Source organism: Leptosomus discolor, chromosome 1 (assembly GCF_034619465.1).
Source record: "Leptosomus discolor isolate bLepDis1 chromosome 1, bLepDis1.hap2, whole genome shotgun sequence".
Lineage (NCBI taxonomy): Eukaryota > Metazoa > Chordata > Aves > Leptosomiformes > Leptosomidae > Leptosomus > Leptosomus discolor.
In genome coordinates this window covers 196,776,125-196,787,754 of record NC_141391.1, presented here as the reverse complement: position 1 = coordinate 196,787,754, position 11,630 = coordinate 196,776,125, and the positions used below count along the sequence as shown (strand labels likewise).

Below are 11,630 nucleotides of genomic sequence, written 5' to 3'. Positions count from 1 at the left end.
ACAGTGCCTGAAGCTCTGCTAAAATTTATGCTAGCCATGCTGACCAACTCTTCCTTTTTCTGATGAGTTTCATTGGCTACATCACCTACGCATTCTTCCACTCAATATTTAATTACGCCATTTTAGCTCATTACCCATACTTCTTGTTCAATATTTACAGCTCTTAAAATCAGCTCTTTGAAGTATTTTGTTTCTCCAGAGCCGATGGCTCAATCCTTGTTTCCCAGCTCATGTCTTGGGGCATGTACTGAACCAGGAGCAAAATGTAGGCCCAATAGCTTCAAAGGGATGTCTTGCTCCCCTAGTATAATAGAAACTTCTTTGAGTTTAGCCCTTCACACGAACCACATCTGAAGAGTTTAAACAGGTTCAATCAGTCTATATACTATCTATTGTATGCTATTAAAATACAAAATACTTCCAGTTTTACGGATGTCATAAACACACCATGGTAGCATTTTAAAGGACACCCAGATTGGACACTGGTCTTTTCTGCCTAGGCCATTTCCTTGCAGTAAGATTCCTGGGAAGGCTGTTACTAACTACAGGATCTTCAGACAGAAATTTATGCGTATATAACTACTCCCCTTCTCCAGAAAAACAATTTCTTCACCTGTCACGTTTTTGCCAACCAACACTCCTCTGCCTGCACTCCACAGTGCAACCACCAACCCCTCGGAGCCGGGCGCAGAGCCGCCTCGGCGGGCCGGCTCCCCGCGGCGGGAACCTGCCCCGCGCCTCAGAGAAGGCGCGAGGCCGGCGGGGGCGGGGGAAGGAGGCCGCAACCGCCGGACGTCCCTCAGCCTCGCTGAACGCCACACCCGAGGCTGCGGCGCGGCTCGCGCGCCCGCGGCGGGAAAAGCCGCATCGGCCCAGAACACCTACCTACCCTCCCCCGCCCCGTGGCACGCGGCGCGGGCTCTTTCACGTGACCAGAGGCGAGCAGCGTGATTGGCCAGCGGCGTCGTGAGGGCTTGAAAGGGGGCGGGGGGGGGGAGCGGGGCCCGCTCAGGGCGCTGAGGGGGGGGTGTATGCTGAGGGGTGTCGGGCGCTCGGGGTGCCCCGCCATGCTTGGCCTCTTGTCTAAGGTGCTCTCCTACTTCTGGAGACGTGCAGATGACGAGGAAGAAGACGAAGAAGGAGAAGAGGAGGGATGGGCGGCCTCAGGTAGCGTTCCCGCGCCCGTTGTGGGTGTGCAGCGCCAGGTGGCGGGCCTGCGTTGCAGGGCCTTGAGGAGGAAGGCAGGCCTGTTTCCTTGAGGCGGGAAATCGGGAAAAGAAGACCGGGACAGAGCATGTGGGAGTCTTCCTGGCGGTGCTTTTTTGCTGTGTTTCCTGAGTAGGGCAGGTTACTGTTACTGCTTAGAGCACGGAGTGAGGTGCAAGGGGAGTGTTGTGGTGGTGGGTGATGGACGCTTTGTGCTTTCCCCTGTGCTACTGTCTTAACAAATCGTCCTTTTTTGCCTTTCTTGGGCTGTAGAATGGAGATGATAGTGTCTATTTGATCTTTTGAGGCTTCAAAATGGTTTACATGCAAACTGCTTTTAGGAGCATTATTCAACATAGCAAAAAGTGCTTTTCTGTATTTATGAATCCAGAAAGCAAAAAAGTTTGCTTACTGTATTAATAATCTTGGTTGTGAGTGTATCTAATAGTAGTTAGAAATCTAAACTAGCATGCTTCAGTTCAGCTTTAAGCCTGAAGTTGTAGTACAGTGCTGTTGAGTGAAAGCATGTGTGGTACGTAAGTAGGTGCTACTCCTAACCCAAAAGCCTTGAAACTCCTAGGCCTCCAGAGGAGCAGCTCCATGTCTCAGTTCAGAGGAATATAACTATAATATTATATAAACAAAATTTAAGAGTTATTTTTTATAGCTTGTTTAGTTTTCCAGTATAGAAATCTTAAATGTGTTGGATTCCCTGTGCAAAAAAGCTGAGAACTCTTTTGCTATGAAAAAGTTTGAAAATAGTTGTTGGCCCAGAGCTTTTAGGAGATTGCAGGTTTTATTTTAGCTTGCAGGTATTATTTTATCAGATGTTTTTAAAGGTATTTGAATATATATATATTACACATCTATATATTCAAGTGCTGGATTCCGCACCTGAAATGAGGTCATCCTGGCCTGGCTGACCAGAGAGCTTTGGCTGGAACTTGAGGAGAGGAAAAAAAGAGAGTTTATGATGAACTTTGGAAGAAGGGGCAGGCAGCTCAGGAGGATTACAAGGGTGTTGTGAGGTTATGCAGGGTGAAAATTGTAAAGGCCAAAGCCCAACTAGAAATTAATCTTGCTACTGCCATAATGGACAATAAAAAAATGTTTCTGTAAATACATTAACAACAAAAGGGGGGCTAAGGAGAATCTCCATCCTTTACTGGGTGCAGGAGAAAATATGGTGACAAAGGATGAGGAAAAGGCTGAGGTCCTTAATGCTTCCTTTGCCACAGTCTTTAATAATAACACCAGTTGTTCTACAGGTAACCAGCCCCCTAAGCTGGAAATGGGATGGGGAGCAGAATGAAGCCCCCATCCAAGGGGAAATGGTTAGTGACCTGTTACACCACTCAGACAGACACAAGTCTACAGGGCTGGATGGGATCCACCCAAGGGTACTGAGAGAGCGCACAGAAATGCTCACCGAGCCATTTCCCATCATTTACCAGCAGTCCTGGTTAACCAGGAAGGTCCTAGGAGGGATTTGGAGGTGAGCAAATGTGATGCCCATCTACAAGAAGGGCTGGAAAGAGGACCTGGGCAAGTACAGACCTGTCAGTCTGACCTCGGTGCCAGAGAAGGTTATGGAGCAGATCATCTTGAGTGCCATCACACAGCATGTACGGGACAACCAGGGACTCAGGCCCAGCCAGTATGGGTTCCTGAAGGGCAGGTCCTGCTTAACCAACCCGATCTCCTTCTATGACCAGGTGACCCCCCTAGTCGATGAGGGGAAGGCTGTCGATGTCATCTGCCTGGACTTTAGTAAAGCCTTTGACACTGTCTCCCACAGCATTCTCCTAGGAAAGCTGGTGGCTCATGGCCTAGACAGGTGCACTCTAAGCTCAGTTAAAAACTGGCTGGACGGCCGAGCACACAGAGTGGTGGTGAATGGAGTTAAATCCAGCTGGCGGCCGGTCACAAGCGGTGTCCTCCAGGGCTCGGTTTTAGGCCGGTCTTGTTTAACATCTTTATTGATGATCTGGATGAGGCGACTGAGTGCTCCCTCAGTAAGTTTGCAGGTGACACCAAATTGGGTGGGAGTGTTGGTCTGCTCGAGGGTAGGAAGGCTCTGCAGAGGGATCTGGACAGGCTGGATCGATGGGCCAAGGCCAGCTGTATGAGGTTCAACAAGGCCAAGTGATGGGTCCTGCACTTGGGTCACAATAACCCCATGCAGTGCTACAGGCTTGGGGATGAGTGGCTGGAAAGCTGCCCAGTGGAAAAGGACCTGAGGGTGTTGGTTGACAGCTGGCTGGACATGAGCCAGCAGTGTGCCCAGGTGGCCAAGAGCATCCTGGCCTGTGTCAGAAATAGTGTGGTCAGCAGGAGCAGTGAGGTGATCGTTTAGTCTGGAGAAGAGGAGGCTGAGGGGAGACCTTATCTGTCTCTACAACTACCTGAAAGGAGGTTGTAGTGAGGTGTTGGTCTCTTTTCCCACGTAATAAGTGATAGGACGAGAGGAAATGGCCTCAAGTTGCAGCAGGGGAAGTTTAGGTAGGACATCAGGAAAAATTTCTTTACCAAAAGGGTTCTCAAGCATTGGAACAGGCTGCCCAGAGAAGTGGTTGAGTCTCCATCCTTGGGGAAGTATTTAAAAGACATGTCAATGTGGCACTTGGACATGGTTCAGTGGTGGACTTGACAGTGTTAGGTTTACAGTTGGTCTTTATAATCTTAAAGGTCTCTTCCAGCCTAAATGATTCTATGATTCTGTTATACGTACAAATCTGGGGACGAGAGGCTGGAGAGCAGCCCTGCAGAAAGAGATCTGGCTGTTTGGCTTGATGTCAAGTTGAATATGAGTCAACAGTGTGCCCTGGCAGCAAAAAGGGCCAACCGTGTCCTGGGGTGCATCAAGCACAGCATAGCACGCCCCCCAGCCAAGGGAGGTGATTGTCCCACTCTGCACCGCACTGGTGCGGCCCCACCTCGAGTAATGTGTGCAGTTTTGGGTGCCTCAGTATAACAAGGACATCAGACTGTTAGAGTGTATCCAGAGGAGGGTGACCAAGATGGTGGAAGGTGCAAGGTGGGGGTGGAGGGCAAGACTTCTGAGGAGCAGCTGAGGTCACTTGACTTCTTCAGCTTGAAGAAGGCTGAGGGGTGACCTCACTGCAGTCTGCAGCTTCCTCAAGGGGGGCAGTGGAGGGGGAGGTGCTGATCTCCTCTCTCCTCTTTCCACATGAGGAAATGGAATCAAGCTGTGTCAGGAAGTTCAGATCGGACACCAGGAAAAGATTCTTCACTGGGAGGGTGGTCGGTCACTGGAACAGGCTCCCCAGGGAAGTGGTCACAGCACCAAACCTGTCGGAGCTCAAGGAGCGTCTGGACCGTGCTCTTCCTCATATAGTTTAGTTTTAGGTAGTCCTGGGAGGAGCAGGGAGTTTGGCTCAGTGATCGTTATGGGCCCCTTACAACTTCAGATATTCTGTGATTTTTTTCATGCAGCATAAAGAATGTTGGGTTTACAATGTAGTTTAACTTTCTTGATTGGCAGAAACAATAACTTGCTGTAAGACTTCAGGACTTAAAAGTGGAACTAATTAGTTGGCAGCTGTTGGTATTTTTGGTTGAACAAGAGAATGACTTTGATAGAAGGAATAGCACTTCTAGTAGCATTCATTACTTGTTGCATAGTTCTGCAAACACGTGATTTGTTTTTATGGCAACTCTTTTTTTCCTCTGGATGCAGATGATAATGAATTAAAAACTGTACGAGGAGTAGTGACAAGACTTTGCCATGATTATGGGGTGATAGATGACATGATAATCTTTACAAAGGATGCTGTTACAAAAAATATTGTGCTGGCTATTGGACAGGAGGTTACTGCCACTGTTGAAGAGGATAAAACATCAGGCGGCTTGAAGGCTATCAAGGTAAGAGGTGAAGATAAATAGTCTCACTTTCTCTGTAAATCCCTCAAGACTTTCTTTTGGAAGTTACTACAGTTTTAGCCTCCCAAATTCTACAAAATAGGAGAAATTGCCAGCCCTTCACCTAGTGGGAATAAACTGTTTTGGCTTTTTTATGATTATTTTATTCTGTATCCTTTAAAACTTTGTTCCTTTAATGCTGATTCTCTGAATATAGGTTTAGATGTAGTGAATATGAAACTATTGGTAGAGATAATTTGTTTTATTGTAACTAGTTCAAATCTGTGTATTAACTTCTTTGAGGTTCAATGTCAATTTTAAGTTGTTATATGATTGGGAAGAAAATAAAAGCAGGGACTGCAAGTTTACTTTTTTGCACAGAAGTGAACAAGAACATAAATTTCAAAACTTCTAGTTGTAAGAAATCAGCAACTTAATGTCATGGAGAGTTATAAAAATTAAGATTTCAGTATCTGTCTTGCTTAACAGTTCGTTTGTAAACCTGCTTATTTCAAGTTTGATTATACTTTGTCACAACTTTAAACTACTGAGACTTCAACTCTCAGGTGCCTGTGATAATGTAGCTGAGTCAAGTGGCCCTTCTCCCTGAAGATACTATGTAAATATGACTGGCGCTTTGAAGACTGACAGCAGTGCAGAAGCAGCTGGTGACTGAGCAGTACAGAACCCGTCTTCTTGCCTTGTGTCTGCTTGGCTTAGCCACCTTGTACTTTAAGTACAGCGCTAGGCTAGTGCACCGCATCTAATAAACTCACTCTGACCAAAAGTCTGAGCCAAAGCTTAAGCTGCTTGTACAGAGCAAATCACAGTGTAACTAGTTTAAAAGTTAACTTGAGTTTTCTAGTAGAGGGATATTTCATGATAAAGCATTTTATCAGCTTATGCTGTGTATAAAGAATGTAATCACTTGCTGACTATTACATGGTGGCTTCAGGGATCCTGTTTCAGGTAATAGGAAGGTAGTGATAGCCAAACTATTCTAATGTGCCTCGTAATCTCTGAGTATGACTGTGTGGATGAAGTGAAGGTTTCTTTGCCATGAGAAAGAGTTGCCTCCTGTAAAACACGTTAGTACAGGTGTTAATCTAGAAAGTTACTTTGTTTTATCATATTTCTCACCTTTTTTGTCTTGAATTTAAAAATATTTCTAGGATTCAGAGCTCTGACTTCATCAACCACTATGGCTGTTAATCTTATGGAAGGATCTTTAATTACATATAAATGGGAAACCAATTCAGAGCTGCTGGATGCTTGTGGAAAGCCTTTTTTGTAATCATTAGTCATCAATAATAAAACTGTTTTCATCTGAACATGATAATAGTCCATGAGATGTATACCAGGGGAATTTATATGGGGAAGACAGCTTTTCTGGCTGAAATGATGAATTGCACACGATATGCTCCTCCCTAGAGGCTGGAGTTAAGCTTGAAATAAATGCAGACTGATGACAATTTTTTTTCCTCTAATGGTTGAGTTGGCAGTAACTGTACTGTATCTGATAAAATGAAGTTGACTAGAAATGTGACTTCTCAAGTAGGAGTAGACAGAAAATAAGAGTACTAGAAGACTAACTTGTCCTGTGTTTTACTCTGTATACCGTTTGGGGGTTTAGATGCATTTTTATGTATTTGTGAAATGTGTAGACTGCTGAGGAAATACAGTAGAGTTACTTGTACAGACTTTTTTCAAGCTCCTTTACTGGTTTGGTGTTTACCAATGATCTCATGAAAACCATTTCTGAGATCTTGACAGTTAGTAATCAACTGGGTGTTGTTTTTTTGTTGGTGCTTTTTTTAATCATGGTTTGTTAGGCATTTGTGTGTTAATACTTTAGGAAGATTTAAAATGTTGCATGCTTCCATTTTCCTCTGTTCTGTCCTCCGCTTAACTCCAAATAGCATCAAGAACAATTCCTGAAGGCTAAAGTAAATAAGGTGTTTGATAAGAAAGATTAGAATTGTATGAGAGCAACACTAAGTCATAAAATGAACTGCAGTTACATACAACATTGTGCTATCAAAACCTTAGCATCTTGTAAGATAACCTTATGTCTCTTTTTTTTAAGTGGAATGGCTTTCTTACCTGAAACTCAATATTGTAAGTCCAGCAAGCAATATCAGTGTTAGTCGCATACACAGTTAAAAAATAAATTACTTAAGTTTTCTTTCTCCTTTCTTGTTTTTCTTCTGACTGATAGCTTTCACAATACTGTTGAAATGCTGTCGTTACTCTAACATACATAAACGTGGTAACTGAGAAACTACATAAGGATCTGCAAAATGGCTAAGGTACTGTAGCAGTTGTGCTATGTTTTGCTGTATGTGCTGCATAATGGCCTTTTCAAAAGTACTAGGGATAAACATAATGATTTATCTTGTTCCTGTTTGTGATGAGCCATAAGTCCTGCAGGCATCTCAGAAGACCTTTTCTGGCAATGTACTTTTTGACTAGGTGAGTAGCTTAAAGCCAAGCTTAAGCCTGAAGCTGACTGGACTCTGTAGGAAGTCAAAGTCCAAAGGCAGCCTTGATTCAGTAAGCAAAGAGACAAAGCTCATTTCTTCAAAGTATGCGGTAATCTCTGAGCTCTTGCAAATAAAAAAAAAAGGAAAAAGGTGTAACTGCTCTCTTCAAAGATGCCAGAAGTGGAAAAAGGCATCAAAGTTACTGTTGAGCAAGAATAACCATGACTGTAATGGGCCTCCTGCATAAGGAGTCTAGGGTTCCCACTTTTGGTCCCGAGACTTTGTCCATGTTACTGATGTAAAATATCTTTACATATGATTTCAGAAGACCAGCATTAGTGTCCCATCTCCAAGGAGTCTGTTCTAAGTACTTGAATAAAAAACTAGATTTATTCTCTACTTGCCATGTAGTGGCACAAACTTGACGTGCCCTGAGAGTTTGCTCGGAACAGCCAACAGCGTTTCAGTGATTTTATTTCTCTTTTTGTGCAGAGGGAAGGAATTAAGTCTCTCTTTAATCCCATAGTCAGAGGAAGAAATTGAGCTTCCTGACAAGCATAATCATTAAATACAGCACCAATACTACCCATGCGATCAAGACAAAGCAGTTAACGTGCGAACTGTTTCTTCTTGCTTTATAATGTACGTGTTCCTTGAGGAAATTGTGTCTTCAAAGTAGTGTTACTACCGTGCAAAGGTAGTAATAGCATTTAACAAGTGTAAAAATTGTCTTTAGTATTTATGAAAATTGTGGCTAGAGGAGGACTGTATTCCATCTGTGCATGAATGCTGATCTGTAAGAGAAAGATGGCACTGTATAGAGTCTTTTGTCAGCATATTACTTTTTTCATGTTGCACATTAAGAAAATACTTTATATTCAGAGCTTCTAATCTTCATGTAGAAGTGAAAACACTACAGCTAACTTTTTTTCTTTTCTGCTCAGTTGTGGGGTTTTTTTAGTTATCTGCATTATACTAGTTTACCACTCAGTTTCTTTATTCTGACTGTGATTTTGTAAACACTTGGCTTTCTGAAATAGGCTGTTAATTTAATGGTCTGACTTGTACACATACGCTGAAGTTCATGGAATAAGTTGTCTGTGGGTATTTCATTCATTTTATTTGTTTAATCACTGCAGAGATACCTTTGCATGCTTTCTTGATGCTTTTCTACATCGTTATCCTCATAGGCCTCACAAAATAAGAATTTGATACCTCTTTTTCTCCTGCTTTATTGCACTGTGTAGTTTCTCTGCATACAGAATCACAGAACGGTAGGGGTTGGAAGGGACCTCTGGAGGTCATCTGGTCCTATTTCCCTGTCAAAGCAGGTTTGCCTGGAGCAGGTCACACAGGAAAGCATCCAGACAGGTTTTGAATATCTCCAAAGAAGGAGTCTCCACAACCTCCTTGGGCAGCCTGTTCAGTGCTCTGTCAGCCTCAGAGTGAAGAAGTTCCTTCTCATGTTCAAGCGGAACTTCCTGTGCTCCAGTTTGTGCCCTTTGCCCCTTGTCCTGTCCCTGGGCACCACTGAAAAGAGCCTGGCCCCATCCTCTTGACACCCGCCCTTCAGATATTTGTGAGTGTTGATGAGGTCCCCTCTCAGTCTTCTCTTCTCCAGGCTAAAGAGCCTGAGGTCTCTCAGCCTTTCTTTGTAAGAGAGATGCTCCAGCCCCGTCATCATCTTTGTAGCCCTCTGCTGGACTCTCTCCAGTAGCTCCCTGTCTCTCTTGAATTGGGGAGCCCAGAACTGGACACAGGACTCAGATGTGGCCTCACCAGGGCTGAGTAGAGTCAGCAGGTGTTGCTTAATGGAAGTGCTTCTGTCCAGTGATGCTGGCATTGTTACTGGCCCCAACAGTCCTTGTAGATAGCAAGGAAGCTCTGGAGAACAAGTGTTTGAACTGTGGAGTGGAGGCTTCTGAACCCATGATGGTGGTGGCCCTTTGGGAGCATGGAAGACAACTCGAAGTTGTAGGGAATTCTAGTAATTATGAGCAGAGATGTTATATCCTTGCCCCAGCATAGCTGGCGGGTGGGGAAGTGATTTCTATGCATCAATAGTTTGTGTTCTGCAGAGGGTTGTTTAAGCAAGTAAACTTACATTTGAGGTGCTGGTACGGAGAGTCTAAGAAGCAGCTCTTCAGGTTTTTTAATTCAAATTATTAATGAATGTCTGAGGGGCAGTCTGAAATACATATAGTGTTTATAAATAGCATCTTGAAAACTCTTTTTTTGCTTTCTGAAATAGAGATGTTCTAGTGCCACTTGTGTACAACCAGATTGCTGGGGTGGGAGGTGTCCTCTTGTCAATATGAAGAAAATTCTTAAGTAGACCTAAAGCAAGGGAAGCAGGAGACAGATTTGACAAATCAACATGTAATTATAGTAGTTGTCAGTGTTGCAGCATACAGCAGACTTCTTAAGAGACGTTACTTGTTGTTTACTACTCCTCTGTTTTTTGTGTACAAAAATGAACAGCTACAGTGAGTACAGAATTGTCTAATAAGGAGCTTGACTTCCATAAGCAGTTGAAATTCTGATATTTATTGTAGGAATATGTTTAACATAATACTCTTAAGTATTGGCTGTTTGAATGTTGGCATTTTTTGTATGAATAGGTAGATGCCGTCCAGAATACATGGGGAGACTCCGTCTCTACTTGTTACGCTTCTGAAGTAAACATGAAAATACTAATTGGCCATATTACTTCTCTGTCTAAGGATGGTGGCTATATTAATCGGAATACTTTTTTTGCCATGGAAAACGTCTGTGAAGGTGTGTATGGGCTTTCTTGTTTGCTCTTCCTTCATTTATTTTATATGTACAACAGAAATATCTTCTGATAAACTGGCAGTCAATGTTTCTTGAGTTCTAACAGAGTGTATGTAGTGAAACAAACATAGGGGTTTGGGTGAAGAAAGTTACTTGTTCATTCTCACTGAGCATAACTTGCATGCAGTCAGGGAACAATAAGTTGCATGTAGGCAAGTGTATTTTTCCACTAGCATCTCTTGCGTATTTTGTTGTAACCTACTGGGGGAGGAGGTGGGAGGAGAAGTTTGAACTCTGTGGATCTGAATAATACATTGTTCTGGCTGGTCATTTTATTTAACTTGAACTAATTCTGTATGGGAGTAATGCAAATGTCATCAATAGCAATTAAACTTGAGAAATGTTTGGGTTTACGTAGGTTTCACACCTTATGAAGGTGACTGGGTGGAAGCAAAATATTTTATTAACCCGACAACATGGAACAGTGAAGCAGTTGCTGTAAAGCCTTTGAGATATAAACAAGTAGACAAGGTAAATGTTCTGTGCTTTGGTTTTGGCAAGAGGAATCTTGTGTGAAGTGCGATTTTGAAGGTGGTTTTAAGTTGCTAATATTGGTAGATCTACAACACATCTGTAATTAAAAGATAAAATATATCAACTCATCCATTTATATGATGATTTCCTTTTTTTAAAAAGCATGCATATTTTGGCTAGAACAGGAAGAGTAACTAATTTACTGGCTATCAATTGTTGATCTGGATGCTTACGGTTGCTTTAGTTTCGCTGGTAATGAGGATGTGTGGATTTTCAAACTTTTTTTTAAGTAATGACTGTGGAATTTATTATATTTAGTTAAGCCAACTGTTTTGGCTTAAAAACAACTATTGTCCCTTTTTCATTTTAAATAAAATATTTGTTCTCGCTAGGAATACCTGTATTAGGTTTATGGGTTATTGTATTTGCCTTGACTGTGTATATTTAATAATATTTGCATGTCAAGCGTAGGAAAAAATTCCTCTCTTGTGACTGCTAGTATTGAAGTATTAATTAGATAAGTTGGTAAGTCACAAAGCAGGTGTCACGATTAAGACAAACGTATGTATTGTAGCATACACTTAAGTGGAACATGATGCTTATCTGAAGTACTTGTGTTTCTTTACACTTTTAAATCTAAAGCCAGGCAGTGACTCTAGGTTAGATCTCTATGTTTACCTCCCGTGATTAAGAGAAACTTCAGAGTGCAGCTCAGTTGATGCTAGAATGACTGTTGCAGGAAAAAACTGC

The 11,630-nt window shown here is 42.7% G+C and overlaps 1 protein-coding gene across 1 annotated transcript in view; it reads left to right on the top strand.

The window, feature by feature from the left end:
• Positions 1-1,067: 1,067 nt before the first annotated feature.
• MOV10L1 (Mov10 like RNA helicase 1) overlaps positions 1,068-11,630 on the top strand; it is a 35,576-nt gene continuing 25,013 nt past the window's right edge. The window contains exons 1-4 of the mRNA XM_086473665.1: positions 1,068-1,167; positions 4,907-5,091; positions 10,193-10,349; positions 10,765-10,877. Coding sequence (XP_086329791.1) covers positions 1,068-1,167; positions 4,907-5,091; positions 10,193-10,349; positions 10,765-10,877 — 555 coding nt within the window. The remainder of the gene's footprint in view (positions 1,168-4,906; positions 5,092-10,192; positions 10,350-10,764; positions 10,878-11,630) is intronic.